The 18,337-nt window shown below is 50.6% G+C and overlaps 1 protein-coding gene across 12 annotated transcripts in view; it reads left to right on the top strand.

Annotated features, from left to right (window-relative positions):
- Nucleotides 1-18,337, top strand: part of PAX8 (paired box 8) — a 59,529-nt gene that overhangs the window by 9,114 nt on the left and 32,078 nt on the right. For 10 of the 12 annotated variants that reach the window (XM_086700607.1, XM_086700618.1, XM_086700613.1 and 7 more), the window contains exon 2: nucleotides 5,338-5,490. The exons of the other annotated variants lie outside the window; for them this stretch is intronic. In XM_086700607.1, coding sequence (XP_086556733.1) covers nucleotides 5,436-5,490 — 55 coding nt within the window. In that variant the 5' untranslated portion in view covers nucleotides 5,338-5,435. The remainder of the gene's footprint in view (nucleotides 1-5,337; nucleotides 5,491-18,337) is intronic. 12 annotated transcript variants of the gene reach the window in all.

Genomic DNA, 18,337 nt, shown 5'->3' with positions numbered 1-18,337 from the left:
AACCCACTGAGCCACCCAGACACCCCCAATTTTTTTTTTTCCTGCTTCATACAGTGGTCACCAGGGAGGAGAGTCTCCAAAAATTCTCCAGGGCAGAATTTGTGTGACATGACATTGTGTTAGTATTTCCTGTGAAACTCTCCGTGAGTAACTTGATACCCAGCCGTTAAACTTTGTTCCTGTTAAAATTTAGGACAGATCTTTCACGAATTCCAGGTGGGCAAAATAAGAGGCCTACGACCCAGGGGTGTTGGATTAAATGAAAAGACACATGGGAAGCACTGACTCAGGCCCCCGTGGCCATTATCAACGGGGACCGCCACTCACTCTGGAAAACGATTCCTTAATCCATTTTACCAGAAAACCCAGTCATGGGGGAAACGCTAGAATGGGCTATCCGTGGACTTTATGTCCGAATCCAGAATGTTCTAGAGTTCTCGTAGAATTTAGAGTCTTAGAGGGAAGATGAGCCGAAGTGGTGTGCAGCTATCCTGTGTGTGTAGTAAGAGAGGACCACGGGAGGACATGTCTTTGTACTTGTTCTTGACGGACACAAAGCCATACATTTATCTTCAAAAAGTTAAAATTCACTAATCTCTCTTTCTCTCTCCCTCCCTCCACCCCACCCCCATCTTATATTTTCCTGCTTTGTATAATAATCACCCAGCTTTGTCACAACAGCAAACCCTGATTGACATTGATTGATTGATTGATTTTTAATTTTAGGATGATGAGACAAGCATGTTTGTAAGCAAGGAACTTAGAAATAGCTTTTTTTTAAAAAAAGATTTTTTAACCCTTATGTATTTTTGAGAGACACACAGAGAGAGACAGAGCACAAGTGGGGGAAGGGCAGAGAGAGAAGGAGAGACAGAATCCGAAGCAGGCTCCAGGCTCTCAGCTGTCAGCACAGAGCCCGACCCGGGACTCGAACTGAGGCGGGGCTCGAACTCGTGGACTGTGAGATCATGACCTGAGCCGAAGTCGGATGAATAACGTACTGAGCCACCCAGGCGCCCGACCCTGATTGACATTTGAAATTAGCTGAGCACCAAAATCACTGACGCCAGCTCTGTTTGGTCGTCTCCTCTGACACTGAGATCATGTCAGAGCGCTGTCAAAATGGAGGTGGCAAGAATGGGGCAACCTCTTGACAGGTCCTTGGGCATCTGGCTGTGACTTTGAGGTGGAAACAAGGCGGTGGGGGGGGGGGGGCAGAGATGAGGATGGGAGGGAGAATGTCAGGGCAGGAAAGGTACTAGAGTCAAGCTAGGAGCCAACGGGAACCCAAAGGTCGGCCTTTTAATTCAATTTAATAAGCCCTGGTGGAGGGCCACCTGCCACGTGCAGGGCACCAGGCCAGCAATGGTGGCATTCACTGCCTCAGTAGTGAAGGTAAATACAGGGGTGATTCTCACTCCAGTGGGCAGCTGGAGTCTTGTGATTCCCTGTCCACGTCACTGCCGACAACAGATAAACCTCATCTGGCCTTCTTGAGTCTAGTTGGTCCCCGGAGCACATGTTCCAGAGAGGCAGCACATGAGCCTGTGGCGGCTCAACCAGCTCCGTGGGGGTCTGCCCTAGGACTCTGGAGTGGGGTGACTGGCTGGCTCATGGCAAAACGTTGCCCTTCTGCAGGTGCAAATGCCATGGAGATGTGCCCACTTCTGCTAAATCAAAATGCTTGCCAGACACTTCTGACGCATATCCCCTGCACCTTCAGAGATGTGCAGACTTCAAAGGATTTCCCTTCTAGGCCTCCCATCTCGTTGACAGTGTGACAAGGTGTGACAGTGTGACAGTGTGACAGGACAAGTAGGGACAGTGTCCCTGTATTCTGTGACCTTATGACAGTGCCCCACATCAGGGAGATCCCTGTGCCCCCCAAGCATCCCCTCTCCTGCTGGCCACAGAGCTGTCCGGACAGGTGTCCCTAACTGTGACAAGCCCGCCCGGACCTCAGGGCTCACCCTCTGGCAAGTGAGACCTGCTCCCGAGAGTCCTGATGGTAGTGACACGGGTGCTGTCCTGATTGCTTTCTCACAGTTGTATTCCTGGCTGGCTGGATCCTGTTGGTTGGAAGGTCTCCATCTCCCCGAGAGGTCTGAGGCCAGGAGCGCATCGTGCCCCTGCCAACTCTGCTCTCTGTCCCCACCTCCCTGGAAGTCACTGTCTGTACCGCAGCACGCACACAATTGCGCACAGCCTTCTATTGTTTGCAGACAGTTTTGTGTGAGTTCGCCAATCTGCCCCACGGAGACGGCGCCCATCTTGAGGCCAGGGAGCCCATGTGTCTCCTTGCTGGAAGGCAGAAGGGAGCCCCCAAAGGAACTGGCCTTGGGGATTTTGAGTCCCCCTTTCAACCTCTTACACCTGCAGAAAAGTAGACTCAAGGTTCCTGTCTCAGCAGGCTGCTGTGGGGACTGGCTGACCTCGGGCTGGCGAAGCACTTAGTCGGGGGTTCCCCACATCCCAGCCATCCTCCACCAGCCCAGCTCCAACGCCACCCGCCCCTAAAGCCTTCCCTCCTCTCCACCCCTTTCCCAGGGCCCCCTAGACCTTTACTTTTATGGTATGTTTTACAGTCTGCTTTGTAAAGAAATATTTCTCTCTGTGACTCATGCCTTCTAGATTTGACCTACCTGAACACCTGTGAGTGGGTAGGCCTCCCATATCACAGGAATGTCATAGGATTTTGTTACGTCAAATAATCTACCTAGACCCCAGAGAAAGGGTTCTCCGGCGAGGCCCTGTGGCCACATTTTACGGACGAGGAAATGGAGACTCATAGGGCCGTGCCTTGCCCCAGACCCCAGTTGCTTAGTGACACAGCAGAGGCTCCAGCGCTCTCTCTGTGACACCCGGCTGCCTTCAGAGTGTGCTGGGGAGGAGTGAGGGCTGACTCAGGTCCAGGGAGTACTGGCTATGGCCTGTTCTAAGTGAGCACTGACCCAGGGGACTGGGAAGAGGGGCTCCCACGCCTGCTGGCAGGGACCGCTGAAGCCAGAGACACTAACACACACAGACACGCAAATGCACACACATACACCCCACCAGGGTTGCCACTAGGGGTGAGGCACAAAGGCATCCAGAGGGCAAAATTTAAGGAAGCGCTCACTCTCAGGTGCACGAAAGGGCAAGGCTGGCCCTGAGAGTGAATGCCTCCTTAAATTTTATCTCCTGGTTGAGCGTCCCACGTAGGCTCAGGTCATCATCTCCAGTTTGTGGGTTTGTGAGTTTGAACCCCGAGTCGGGTTCTGTGCTGACAGCTTGGATCCTGGAGCCTGCTTCGGATTCTGTGTCTCCCCTCTCTCTGCCTCTCCAATGCTCATGCTGTGTCTCTCTCTGTCTCTCAATAATAAATAAAAAGTTAAAAAAAATTGAAAAAAAATTTTTATTCCCTGGGTGCCTGGCTGTCCTGCCCTAGTCCCCTATATATGATTCACACACCCACATACACCCGTATGCATGTGGGCGACATATGCTCACACACATACACATAGGAAGCCCTTGCTCTCAGACACCCCAAGGAAATACAGGTGCCATTGCTGAGTCCCGACTGAGTCCACAATTGCTGAGAAGCACCGATAATAGACATGGTTGGGAAAGTGAGGTCCAAGATATCCAGAGAATCTGCTCTGTGTGGTGGGTCAGCTCTGGACAATTTAGACATGAGGCCATGGACCTGTGACCTCCCCGTTCTTGTAACCTATGGTTTGAGATCTGAGCAGAGGAACTCCACTGTCCAGCCATGCCCTCCTGCCTGGGCCCCCACTTAAGTGATGGGACATAGGTGGTCATGGGGACCCTGCAGAGACCTTATTTTCAAATGAGACCAAAAGACAGTCATTTGCATGGGCCACTCGTTGGGCCAATGTCAGGGCCACTAGCAGTGCTCTGTCCCTGGGATTCATGGTGGCTCTTCCCAGATGAGGACAGAGTTACTGAGCAGGTGGGCAACAGCAGCAGGACTTGCTTATTCTAGAGATCTGGCCTCTTGGTCCCCTGGTGGCTGAGCACTGTCACTGGAGGGCTCCGACCAGTGCTCAGACCATGAGAATATCCTGTCGAATCTTCTGCCCCGATCAGAACTCCCTGGCAGCTCGGTGCCCTGAGCCACTCAGTCCTGGCCCTGCAGCCCTATGAACACACATGCCCCTGTTCACTAAAATGTGCAGGGGCCACGTGAGTGTGCACCTCAATCTCACGGACGCACAATGCCTGCTGCAGCACCTGCATGAGCTGATTATCACAAACAATATGGCGTCATCATGAATGCTTTGTACATTTGATCCACAAATATTTGTATAACCTTCATAAATCAGTGATTCTCAAACAATGTTTCCCTGCAGAGCGGGCAGACGCGCTCACTGGTATAATGCAACTGAGCAAGGGTGGCAGGAGAAAGTGCCTTGGTGGACAAACCACCTTCGAGTTCAAGGTGTAATTTTTTTTCCGTTTAGTGGCACAACGTCGTACGTTCCTTAGGATCTGGGATTGCGTTTGCAGCACACTATACTTTTTTGCTACGTGGAGCTTGCCATGTGGTCACGCTCTCGGTGGACGTGTGTGTGACCTTCCAGGTGCCCTGTCTCCTGACAAGTATCAGAACAGCTAGTGTTGATGTGAGGCTGGAGTTGCCTGATGTCCGCGTGGTGGGTGCAGCACCCCAATTCCGTGAAATCGAAAGATGCACATTCCTGTGTGGGAAGGCATTTCCATCACAGAGGATTTGCACTGCCACCATCAAGGGAGGAGCCCTGTGGGAGCACCTGGGTGGCTCAGTCGGTTGAGTGTCTGACTTTGGCTCGGGTCATGATCTCGTGGTTCATGAGTTCGAGCCCTGCATCCTTCTCACTGTCAGTGCATCCTCTGTCCCCCTGTCTGCCCCTCCCCCCCCACACACACTGTCTCAAAAAAAAAAAAAAAAACATTAAAAGGAAGGAGGGAAGGAAGGAAGGAAGGAAAGAAGGAAGGAAGGAAGGAAGGAAGAAGCCATGTCCCTGGGCCCCCACCTCTCCCTTTTACTTTCTCAACAAGCCCCCTCTCTCCAGGAATATGATATTTGGCACACATGTGCCGGTCATTTAAGGGACCCAGTGGCTTTGCACCAGAGTAAGGACACTTGCCCACACAGCTTTTTCAAGTTGCCCCTCTGTCTCGCTCTCTGCTGCCCTGGAGCATCCCTAGGGCTGTGACACCTCTCCTTGAGATTTCTTCAGAAGCTCCCATCACCCCTACACCTTCCATCCCAGCCACCTGTCTTTGTCAGCTCAGGCTGTTACAATACAGTGCCATGCACTGGGTGCCGAAACAACAGATATTTATTTCTCACAGTTCTGGAGGCTGAGAGTATGAGATCAGAATACCAACATGGAGTCTGGTGAGGATGCTCTTTCTGGCTTGTAGACTGAGACGTCACACTGTATCCTCACATGGCCTTTACTTGGTTCCTGTGCTTGGAGAGAGAAGGATCTGGTGTCTTTTCTGGTAAGAATAAGCGTTATTATAAGCTCTAATTATAAGCACTGATCCCATCATAAGGGTCCACCCGTGGGGTGCCTGGGTGGCTCCGTTGGTTGGGCGACTGAGGTCATGATCTCGCCATTCAGAGCTTGAGTCCCGCGTCAGGCTCCATGCTGACAGCTCAGAGCCTGGAGCCTGCTTCAGATTCTGTGTCTCCCTCTCTCTCTGTCCCTCCCCCACTCATGCTCTGTCTCTCTCTATCAAAAATAAACATTGAAAAATTAAAAAAAGAAATAAGGGTCCACCCGCATGACCTCATCTAACCCTAATTACCTCCCGAAGGCCCCACCTCCAAATACCACCACACTGGGGATTAGGGCTTCAACGTATGAATTTGAGCCGGGGGTGGGGGAGTGGGGGTGGGGACACAACATTTAACCCATGACACCAGCCATAGAAATCATCATCTACTTTTTCCTCTTTCTCAGATTCACAAACCACATGGCCCACCACTCTCTAGAGATGCTTCTCTTCCCAACCTCTAATGCCCTGAGACTGTCCCCTCTCCTCCTGGCCTATTTCTCTCCTAAGTGGGTGCCCAGTCTGGCCCCTGGGCCTGGATCACCTGAGGGTATACTCTAGCTCCTAAAGAAGCATCCAGGGTCCCTCTACTCTCTGCCTCTGATGCCCCGCATGCCTGCACTTGCCTGGCAGTGCCCTGCACAGGTCTCTGACCACACACCCTGCCCCCCCCCCCCCACTCCCGTAGCCCATGCTTAGCTACTCCGGGGTCCTGTGACACACCCTCACCCTCTCACCCAATCATTCACCCCCTGGCCACATAAACCTTGAGCTCTAACTCCAAATTGTCTCAAAGGACATTTGTACTCTATCTTTAAGTTTAACGAGTGAACATGCATGGAACCCTTCAGTAGGTTCTGGCCTTTGGGGTTGCAGAACTCAAGACACCTGGCCTCCGCCTTCTTGCTGACATTCTAGAGAGAATGGAAACAAATTGGACTTTCAGCCACAAGCCAGGAGAGAAAGGAAAAACCTCAGTCCAGATAGACACAAAATGCTGAGCCCATGGGAGAGGAGGATATACGGGGCAATGATCGGGGCAGGGGTGGGTGCCTACACCGAGGCAGGGGCAGGATTCCATCAGAGGACTCTGGGAGGGACCAGCAGGAGCAGAGATGTGGAGTCTTAGGTGTGTGTGCAGCCGGCAGGGACCAGAGTCAGCTCTGGGCAAAGGATACAGCAACAGAACGTCAGCTGGGATTTATAGGGGGCTTTGACCAGAGAGGCCAGGCCAAGGTGTTGTTGATACAACCCTGCTGTCAGGGTCAGGAAGCCTGGGCCAAGTGCACTCCATGTACATGTTTGGGAGTGTTTTACTCACCGTGCATGAAAACTTGCATCCTCTCCTGGCTTGACTTCACACTTCCCTTGTTGATTTTCATAGTCCCTTTAGCTCTCTTGCTGGAGCCTCATACCTATTTTATCCTCTTTGGGCTTTGTGGTATTTTTATTAAGAGGAACAGCTTGGCAATAATCTGTGATAGCTAGATGATTCGCATTACCAAAATGTTCTGATTTCTCTCCTCTCCCATCCCTGTTCCAGAGTATCTTAGCCTGGTGATTTTCCAAAATAATCTTAGAGTCCTGTTTGTGCTTCCTTTTCATCCAATCATTAACAGGCATTTGTGGGCAAACCGCTGGTATACAGTTTGAGAACATTCTATCCCACTTCCCTGACACTGTTTCCCACAACTTCCATATGCAAACCCATGTTCCAGCCAACTAGTCTTTGTTTCCAAAACACATCGTGTGCAGTCCCACCTCTGTGCATTTGCCCATGCGATGGCAGCTGCCTGGAACATCATCCCTACTCCTACCCTTTAGACAAGGTCCCACCCACATTCCACTTCCCTAACCCGACCCTTTCTGCTCCCCTCAGCTTTAGTGACCCTCTGGTCTGTCTCCCCACTGCACTCGCCTCCGAGCTAGGCAAGAGCGAGAACTCTTTGTTCTCTCTACATCCCTAGCACTTGGACATAAAATCTTGTATCAAACGAGGGCTCTGAAAATGCCTATGATGGTAGTTTTTTTTTTTTAAGCTTATTTATGTATTTTGAGAGAGAGAGAGAGAGAGAGAGAGAATGAGTGGGGGAGGGACAGAGACAGAGGGAGAGAGAGAATCCCAAGCAGGCTCCAAGAAGTCATCACAGAGCCTGACATGACTCTATCTCACAAACCACGAGATCATGACCTGAGCTGAAGTCAAGAGTCAGATGCTTAACCAGCTGAGCCACCCAGGCACCCCGATGATGGTAATTTTGACATAATCCTCCAACAGCATGTTTTTGTTTTGGAGTTGACCTACCTCGTACATTTGAGCTTAGCGAATAAAGCTTTCCCAACATGAAGCGCACTTGGCCCTTTCACACGATATTGCCGCAGGCCCCCGATGGGGGCTGTTGAGGTTGGGCCGCAGTGACCCTGGAAATAGCAAGTATTGGCAGGCCTGGGCAAGACTGGCCCAACAGGGGTCCTTCCTCGTGGATGTTGGGCACCAGCTTGGCAGGGCGGATGGCCAGATTTAGGACCATCTGTAAGGACCAAAGCTTACAAGATTCTCTAGGCTATGAATTAAGTGCCCCAAACTCCTCTGGCACATAGGAGATGTATGCTAGATGCTTAGTAAATATTCACTAAATGAAATGACCGTTTAAAAAATCTGCTTTATACAAGTGTTTCTCAAGTGTGGTCTTCACTCCAGCATCAGAAGCTCCCAGGGCTCTATTAACAGATGTAGGGCCCTGGAGTCTGCACCCATCACAGGTGCCCAGTGATTCTGCTGTGGATCAGCTTTTGAGAACCACAGATCCATAGTCAGCCCACCAAGGCCCAGCCAGAGGTCTTTCACAGGTAGAGACTGTCAAGCCAGCCTGCTGGGGAGACAGCCCTTCTTCCTGTACAGCAGCCCTGCCTCACCGAGATTTCCCATCTGGCTGTGGGCAAGAGTGGATCAGACTGACATACAGTCTCAAGTCTGCTCTTAGCTGGCTGTGCACAAGCCAGTGCACACACTAGCCCCACCTCTCTCACAGAGTTATGAAAACCCATCTCCGATAAAAACCAAGGCCCGATTGATATTTATTAAATTTAATTAAATTTAAGAATCACTTATTTGCCAACACTTTGAAAGGGCGCTGCAAATGTTAGGTGAGTCCATAACCAACCCTTAAAGTCAATCCGGAAGGCTTCTTGAAAGAGGGAGAAGCCTGGAGGTCCTGATTGACTGGGGGTTGGGGGGGGGGTACCCAGCCTGGCTGGGTAAGAGTGATTGACACCTACATGGAGGCTTTGTTATGCTGATGTTGACATTAAAGAAGAATTTGCCCCATGATAGAAGGATCAGGAATGGAGACCACAATGGTGGCTCTGTAGGAACCATAGTGAAGGCAAGAGGAGAGGGGCACATAGAGAGGATCAGATGTTAGAAAGTGCCCTCTGCCTGACTGAGCCTGCCTTATATTGTGAAGTCACTTGGAGAGGCAGCCCAATATCCCAGGAGAGTAGCCCAAGGACGCCTCCCTGAACCTGCTGGATCCAGTTCAGAGCTAGAACCCTGTTGATCTGTGCATTCGTTTGCTGGGGCTGCCGTAACAAAGTACCACAAACTGGGGGGCTGAAATAACAGAAAGTTGTTGTCTCATGGCTCTGGAGGCTGGAAGTCTGAGATCAAGATGCTGGCAGGATTGGTTCCTTCTGTGGGCTGTGAGGGGGAGTCTGTTTTTCATGCCCCTCCCCCAGCTTCCCGTGGCTTGCTGGCCATCTTTGGTGTTCTTTGTCTTGTGGCAACATAACTTCAGTCTTCGCATGGCATTCTCCCTGCGTCGTCACTGTGTGCCCAAACTTCCCTTTTCTTAAGGACGCAGTCGTGTTGGATTAGGACCCACCCTAATGACCTCATGCTGATCATTTGCAAAGACCCTATTTCCAAATAAGGTCACATTCTGAGGTACTGGGGGTTAGGACTTCAACATATGAGTTTTGAGGGGACACAGTTCAACACATAACAATCTGAGTGTTGCAGGTTGGTGATCTGGGTCAGCCCTCCACCCAGCCCTGAATGGACCCTTGGCTGCTTTAGGTCCAAATGACACCAGCTGTAGAAGCATCTGTTGGGACTGACAGAAGAGGAGGAGAAACCAATATGGGTTCTCTAGAACTTTTCTTGTTGTGTCCACCCCAGTGCTCCCACAGAGGAGAGGACTCTGCTTCATAAACCCGGAACCTGCAGACAAGACCCTTGAGTCTGGGTTCACCACATAAGCAAATAAAAATGACAAATGAATAAGCTGGTAAGAGGAGCAGAAATGTTTTTCAGGGTATACTGAGATTCAGAACACATTCTGCCCAATCCCCACACTTTTCTTCCTCCTCTGTCTGCCAAGCTGGCCCCAGCCAAGGTGGTGCCCAGGTCCAAAAGGGCCTTCTGGAGGGTGGAAACAACAGGGATTTGGGTCAGAAAACCTGAGTCTTGACTGTGCCATGAAGTGAGTCTGTGACATTAGACGGGTCACCTCCCCTTCCTGGCCAAGAACGCTCTAGAAGGGCCCACAACTCTGGCACTAAGATACTGCCCATGGCCACCTCCATAGTCAGTCAGCCAGAGCGCCTCTCTCTGTCATCATGCAGGTCACATGGCAGCCCGGGGGGGGAGGGGCCCACTGCATGCCACTTTCCTTCATCTTCCTACAGGTGGCCTCAGGGCCACCCACTGGTAGCTTCCTGTGTGGAAAAGTTGCCCAACGTCCCGCCACAGAGCTCTCTGTGCACACCCTCCCGGGGGTGTCTGACCTCTGCTCCCAAGCCTGAGGGCATTCCTGGAGTGGCAGCTGTTGGATCGGAAGGACAATAAAGATCATTTGCTGCCTTCAGACCAGATGAGGAAACTGAGGCACAGCCAGGTAGGGTCACAGAGTGGGTGGAACCCAGGTCTCAGCACCCCTGTTCCCTCCCCTGAAACCATAACCTGCAGGCTGAGTCTACCTCTGTCTGTCCCCTCCTGGTTCCTTATGCAGCTGTGAGTGTGGCTTCTAGAGTGTGTAATCCACTTCACTATGGTGCCAGGGGGGCCAGGTTCTGGGGGCCCAGCTGCCGTCAGGTGTGGAAAACACAGATACGCGGTTTTGTCACACATTTTGCTCGGTGTGTCGGGCTCAAAAACGCGGTTCCTCTTCATTTGTTCCTACCTGTTTTGCTCCACAGGACGGCCAGGCTCCCCTTCTTCCCCCTCCCACCCCAGCCCTGAGGGCTCTGCACCTGCATACACACACACACACACACACACACACACACACACAACCCTTCCAACTGCCTCAAGTTCAGACCAAAGCTCACCCTTTCCAGCCACCTCCTTGCTGAGCTTGTCAGCCACCTCTTATCTTAATTAAGACCTCAGAAGCATAGAATCCCCGTTAGAGAGAATCTCCAAGGTCATTTAGTTCAACCCTCTAGGTGAGGCAAAATTTCCCGCTTCTCTTCTTCACATGATTTCACTTCTATTCAAGATGTCCTTCGAACCTCTGGCCTCTCAGTCACTGCAGTTACCCCACCTGCCGGCCGCTGCTTCCTTCCCCCCTCCTTCTGCCTCTCCCTCTCCCTCTGCCACCAAGTCCTCCCTTGTTCACCAGGGGTCCTTCAAGCTACCTGGCCTCTTCCTCCCTTCCCCACCTCTGGGTGATTTTTAAGTCAATGTCCACAACACCCACATTTATAACATTATAACTTTGAGCTATAGAACCTGGCCGAACGTTACATAACATATGTCCTCAGGATGTGAATTATTGATGATTCATCCTCATACACACACACACACACACACACACACACACACACACACACACGTGCACACCCCCCACCATAGATATTCCACAGGCTTGTTGAAAGAATTGAAGGAGATGTGCATGTGAACGGATTTTAAAATTTTAAGGTTCTATAACGTGTCAGGGATTATTAACTTGTAAGTTTCTCAAGGGCAAGAACTGTGTCTTCTTTGCAGAAACCATCTCCCCACACACATCCAGCCTGGAATATTATTAGACTTAGAGGGGGTACTCATTGAATTGAAATCTAACGAACTGAAAATTGCTTTAACATAGACCCATATTTTAAAAAACAACATTAATATCCCCAGGCCTCTGACCCCAGGGAGGGTGATAGAAAGGTGGGGCACAGTGATTTGTGTGGCTGCTGGGCTTCTAAGTACATGTCCAGGGCGTGCTGGCATTGTCACCTCTCAGGTCTCCCTGCCCCCCCCCCCCCAGATGCAGAGGCCCGAGACCTTTCTCCTATAGCCCCTGGTGTGTCACTTCCGGAGAGTCTGGAGACATCTAAACTCAGTGAGAAGGGCCGAGAAGAATGACCTCTAATCAACCTCCAGCCAGCACTGGAGGTCCACTGAAGCCTCTGACCAGAACTTTATGTTTAATCAATTAATTAATGCTTTCAATAAGCATGTATTGAGCATCTAATGAGTGGATATAAACTCTGGGCAATCACCAGAGGAACTTTTTAAAATACAGATGTAGGGACACCATGGCAAGAGAGTCTGGTTGAACTGACCAGAAGTAGAAAGTTTGCAAATGCCCTAGGTGATTCCAACATGCAAACGGGTGGGAGCATGGCTGTCCCCCTACAAGGCAAGCTTACATGGCCAGATAGGACACTGCACCTGCCTTCAAGGAGCTAGGCATCTAGCTATGCAGACAAAGCATCGACCCCGAGAGAGGCCTAATGAGATTCAGATAAGGGGCCATGGATAGGGGCAGTCGGGGATGGGGGAAGATAGGGGATAGTGGAGGTCCCTGACAGCTGTCCCTGACAGCTGGTCCAGGAAGGCTTCTATCTGGGGGAACGTGAGTGCAAGGTGAAGATTAGCCACCCCAAATTCACATCCTCAGAGAGGAGGCTTCACCTCTTCTGGGAGAGGAGGCAGCGTGCCTCTAGTTGGAGAACCAAGGAAGGAGGAGAAATGGTACCCAGCCTTAATCACAGCGACAAAGTGGCCCATCCACTGTGTGGCTTACCGATGTAATGTGTGGATCTGAGAAAGCTTGCAGAGGCTTCCAGGAATCTCTGAGACAGCCCCAGCGGGGAGCCTAGCCAGGGAAGCCTCGGGTTTGGCGACCCTTCAGAATAGCCCGTGTTTTCCCACGTGCCTCCAGCTCCCCAGCCCCTGAGTTCCAGGCATCCTGACTGCCTTCAGGACAGGGCAGGGCCTCACGTCAAGTGGGACTTTTCTTAGGAAGCTTAAGGGTCTATTGACATTTACAGCAGCTCCATCGTCCAGAAATCCATGCACTGGGGCCCTTCCTGGGAGGGAGGTGACAGGGTTAATCTAAGGGCTGGGGGAGGCGGAGAAAGGCCTTGAAACACACGGTGAAGCCAACCAGATTAATAGAGGAAGAGAGAGGGGGGTAGACCATTAGGAAGACAAAGAGAAAATCATGCTGGAGCAATAGAAAGGGAAATCTAATATCAACTAGGGAAAAATAAATGGAGATTAGGGCAAACAAATTAGCTTTAATGGGTTCAATGCTAATACAAGAATAACAGCCGAGCTGCGAATGCCTTTGAGGGGAAGATGGGATAAAGAACCTGAGCAGTCATGCAGGCAATAAAGATGATGCAGGGAGGGGGTCGGCCAAAGGAGCGCAGAGGCAGAAAGAAGGGAACACTCAGGGTGAATGGGCAGGGGAGAGGCGGTGGGAGGGCTCTGTCATCTTTGACGGGACCAAGGGACTGGGGCAGGGAAAGGGCTGGGAGGAAGCGAGAATGGGAGGCGCAGGGGCAGTCAGCAAGGGCTGGAAATAAAGGAAAGGAAGGCAATCAAAAGAGAGGGCGGAAGGACCAAACCCAGAGCAGGAAAGACTGGGCACAAAGGCAGTGGCGAAGCATGGAAATAGAGTGCAGGATTAACATGAAGAGTACGGGGAAATAGAACTGAATTAGGTTAGGGGCCCCTGGGTGGCTCAGTCGGTTAAACCTCCCACTCTTGGTTTCGGCTCAGGTCACGATCTCATGGTTTCATGGGTTCAAGCCCCGCGTGGGGCTCCGTACTGGCAGTGTGGAACCTGCTTGGGATTCTCCCTCCCTCTCTCTCTCTCTCTCTCCTCTCTCTCTTCACCTCCCCCACTCATGCTGTCCCTGTCTCTCTCAAAATAAATAAATAAACTTAAAAAAAATTTTTTTTAAAAAAAGAACCAAATTTATGACTAAAGAAAATTATAAAAAAGGAAAGATTAGGGCCTCAACGAAATGAAAACCTGAGAAGGATCCTGAAGTGGGTTTTGGAACGTACCCCTATTTGGTAGGTGATGTGAAGACACTGTGGCTCTTAGAGAAGGGGCTGACTGTTCTGGAACCACCCCGTGCTGCCAGGGGCGGGGCCGGGGGTGGATGGGCCGAGCGGCACCTGGAGGCCCTATGCCCGAGTCTCAGTTCTGCCCCTTTGTAATGATGCAGCCTTAGGCAAGTTCCACAGGGCCTCTGCTCCTCATCTCCTCATCTGTAGAATGGGGACAATGTGCTACCTACCTCAAAGGTTGTCATGGGAACTAATGAAAAGATGCACTTAGAGTAAGTACCTCCTGCAGATGGGCTCTTAGTATTATTCCTAAGCATTGACTAATGGGGGAAGGAGGTTGAATCCTGAAAATAGCCCTTGCTTCCTTCCTCCTTCCCCTCTTTCCTCTTCTTTAAGTCCAACACTGGCAAGATACCAAATTTGTCTCTTTCCCAGCTGGAGACTAATCCAGGGGAGACCTCTTTCCCCACCCTTTGTCTCCCTCCCTCTGCCCCTCCCAGCCCTCTCTCCCTGTTGAGGAGGAAAGAATAGTGCTAAACCCTCCCACCCTCTGGGCTGATCTAAGGCAGAGCTTCTAAGGGAGCCAAACTTCTTATCCCATTGTTCCTAAGGGCCTGCGGGGACCCTCAAATTTACCAGAATGACGGGATGAGAGAAGCTGGGAGCTGGAGCTTGTCCTCATGGCCTCCCAACCTGGAGACCTCTTGGGCTTCGTTAAAGTGCACAGAGGCACAAGAGGGACAGAGCCCAATGGACCAGGAGAATAAATCAACATGGACAAGCCCAAGAATCTATGAATAACCATCTCAGCAGGGGCTCCAGTAGTGGGGGAAGCCAGAGCTGGGATTATTGCCTGTCCCTTAGGGCATTCCAGAAACTTCCAAGAGCAAGATAATGACCAGGCCAGAATAGGCCTCTTCCCTTTCTTTCCCCTAGGAGCAGTGCCTCCTTTCTGCAGTTACCACCTCAGGGTTACCTCAGTGTTTCTTTGTGCTCTGTTTACAGCCCTCCAGCAGCCAGATAAGCAAGCTCCTACATTGAAGCATCTCTGCGGAAATACCTAAGGACAGGTCTTCTGACGAGACACTGACTGATAATGCTACTTAATGTCAGAGAGGTCTGAGGAAACAGGATTCCAGGACTGGCTTGGTCGTGTCCTTGGCCTTGAACACAGAGCACAGTACTGAGCTTCTTGGCTACTTAATGTCAGAGAGGTCTGAGGAAACAGGATTCCAGGACTGGCTTGGTCGTGTCCTTGGCCTTGAACACAGAGCACAGTACTGAGCTTCTTGGCACTGAGACCTGGGACACCAGTTTCTTTCTTTCTTTTTTTTTTTTTTTTTTAACGTTTATTTATTTTTGAGACAGAGAGAGACAAAGCATGAACGGGGGAGGGGCAGAGAGAGAGGGAGACACAGAATCGGAAGCAGGCTCCAGGCTCTGAGCCATCAGCCCAGAGCCCGACATGGGGCTCGAACTCATGCACCGCGAGATCGTGACCTGAGCTGAAGTCGGACGCTCAACCGACTGAGCCACCCAGGCGCCCCACCAGTTTCTTTTTTAACAACTGGATCCTGTTAGACGTAAAAGGGCGTCACTGCCCAGCAGCTCTGAGCCAGAAACTTCTCCTCAAGTGTGCCTCTGACTCTGGGGTGTCCAGGTCCCAGGAGGGGTAGCTGTTGACAAGACACAGCGGTCATCCCTAGCCCGAGCTCTCTCTTGTGGCACCTTCCCTCGGTGCGCACTTTAGTCTCCCCACGAGAGCCGTAAACCCCGTGAGGGTCACTCTGTGTAGGTGTCCCCGCATCTTTCTCCATAGGCCCTCCAAGGCCCGGGGTTAGAAGGAAAAGGCTTCTCACCTTGGAGCCTGCCGCCTTGGTGACAGTCTCCCATGGGAGTGACAGGGAGCCCCTGCAGACCAAATAGGCTGTAAGTGAGCCATGACAAGTGCCCACACATTTCATGCTGACGTCAAAGGCTTGATGTAAAGGAAGGCCTCTGTGTTCATCCCATGGCTCCTACAGGAGGGCAAATTTCTCTTTTCCTGGACTGTGATATCTGGACCCCTTTTAAAATAGCTCGTGTCTAAGAGAATATGACTTTGCAAGACAGAATTCTGCTTAGCGCAAAGAATGTGTGGGCTTCACTAAGCTTGTTTGGGGCCTGTTTACTTTCCTTCCTGTCCCTCTGTCCCTCTGTCCTTCCCTCCCTTCCTTCCTTCCTTCCCTTCCTCCCTTCCACCCTCCTTCCTTTCATCTCTCTCTCCCCTCCTTCTTTCTTTCCTTCCTTCCTTCCTTCTTCCCTCTCTTTCCTTTGTTTCTTCTTTCCCTCCCTCTTTCCTTCCTTTCTTCCAATAATTAGCCAGCATTTATTGAGTGCCCACTGTGCACCAAGCATTATACTAGATATTAGTGCTTCAGAGATATAAAAAAATCATCCCTCATGGGGCACAGTCTATGTAGCAGGACACAGCCAGTATAAATAGATGCATATTCTGCCACGTGTAGTGGTAGAGACTATGTCCTGACATGTTTAAAAGGAAGGACCAGGGGTGCCTGGGTGGCTCAGTCAGCTAAGCGTCCGACTTTGGCTCAGGTCATGATCTCGCGGTCCGTGAGTTCGAGCCCCGCATCGGGTCTGTGCTGACAGCTCAGAGCCTGGAGCCTGTTTCAGATTCTGTGTCTCCCTCTCTCTGACCCTCCCCCGTTCATGCGCTGTCTCTCTCTGTCTCAAAAATAAATAAACGTTAAAAAAAATGTTTAAAAAAAAAAAAAAAGGAAGGACCAGAGACAACAGGCAGGAAAGGCAGGGAGACTTCCTGGAGGAGGTAGCTTCCTGAAGTGACTCAAGGTATGTGTACAAATCAATCAGGAGACGGTTAGGAAAGGCCACTCCAGGCATGGAGGACGGCACAAACAAGGACACAGGGGAGGATTTGGATGCTATGAAAGAACAGCACGCAATTCCGCACTGCTGGGTCATCAGAAATAAGGCTCAGGCAGGTAGGAATCGAGGCTGGAGAGGAGAGGTGAGCCAGGGTCAGCTCACATGGACCTTGTCCTCCAGATTTAGTAGCTTAGACGTCACCCATAGGAGATGGGACCACACCCCAGCGGGTTTCTTCAATACTGGGGGGCACATGGTCAGACTCAGGTTTTAGATGGGTTGCTCCCCACAAAAGGCCATGTGTGCATACTGAGAGCAAAGACCAGTGAGTCCAGGGGACTAGTTAACCCCTACCTTTGTCTCAGATTATACATCACTTAGAGAGATTGTCTTTGGTCACCTGGAACTAATTCTATGTCTCACCCTCCACCCCCTTATTCTTTAATACTGTACCCTCTTGTGTCCTTCTTAGCACTATCCTAGCAAGAATTATCCATTTGTTTGTGCGTTTACTTTTTAAATATCTACCTATTTCGAGACTAGGGGCTCCATGAGATCAGGCATCAATTCTATATGATCAGTCCCAGTAAAGTGCCTGGCATGTGGTAGGTACTCAATGAATACACGTTGAATGGATAAATGAATATTTGGATGTGTGAACACTGGGGATGGCTAAGAAGGTACTGGTTAGGTAAATATTTAAGAGGTAAAAATGTCGTGGCTGAGTGAGTCCTCCCTATGAGCAGAAGGGAAGAAACTAAAGACCATTAGTTCTTTCATGTGGCACATATTAATTGAACACCTAATACCATTTAATAATGAACAAAACAGACACGGTCCCGCCCTCATGGAGCTTTCGATCTGGTGGGAGAAGACAGTCACTACTCCTGTATATAATCATGCAAATGAATGTGAAATTAAAATTTGAATGACTGCATTGCAAGAAAGATAACCGATGTCATGGACGGTGTCTAACCACAGGCCCTAACCTACTCTGCAGGGTAAAGCAAAGCCACCTGGATGAAGTGACTTTGTGCTAACCTATACAGGATGGGCAGGAATTAACCAGATAAGAGGGGAAGAGGTTCCCTCAGGCAGAGGGAACCGTGTGTGCAAAAGCCCCAAGGCAGAAGGACGCACTGGTAGCTCTAAGGTCACACGGAAGCCAATGAGGGAGGGCACGGTGCACATTGTGGTTGAGGGTGGTGGGAGACGAAGCCAAAGGCAGGCTCTGTGCTTGCGTGGCAGCTGGTGCTTTTACTGACTAAGACAACACTAGAGAGGATGCTCTTTATCACCCAACAGGAGATTTCCAGTAGGAAACTGGATATAAAAGGAAGGGGAAAGTTCTGGGCTGGAGATCCCAGGGGTGCCCATGGGGCCATCAGTACATGGGTACAATGAGAGTGGGCGTGTGATCACCAAGGATGACGGTGTAAAGTGGGTGCCGCACTGGGGTTTGAGAAAATCCTGAAAAAAAAAATATATACATATATACATATATAATAGAACAAATGAGAGAAGAGAGCCCAGTCAAGAGAAACAAAAGCAGGTCTGAAGGTATGAGAAACCAGGAGACAGCACTGTCACAGAAACTTCTTTAAG

Source organism: Puma concolor, chromosome A3, assembly GCF_028749965.1.
Source record: "Puma concolor isolate L17-30 chromosome A3, mPumCon1.1.hap2, whole genome shotgun sequence".
In the NCBI taxonomy this organism is placed as follows: Eukaryota; Metazoa; Chordata; class Mammalia; order Carnivora; family Felidae; genus Puma; species Puma concolor.
The sequence above is the reverse complement of the archived record's forward strand: the minus strand, read 5'-3'. Positions and strand labels throughout refer to the sequence as shown.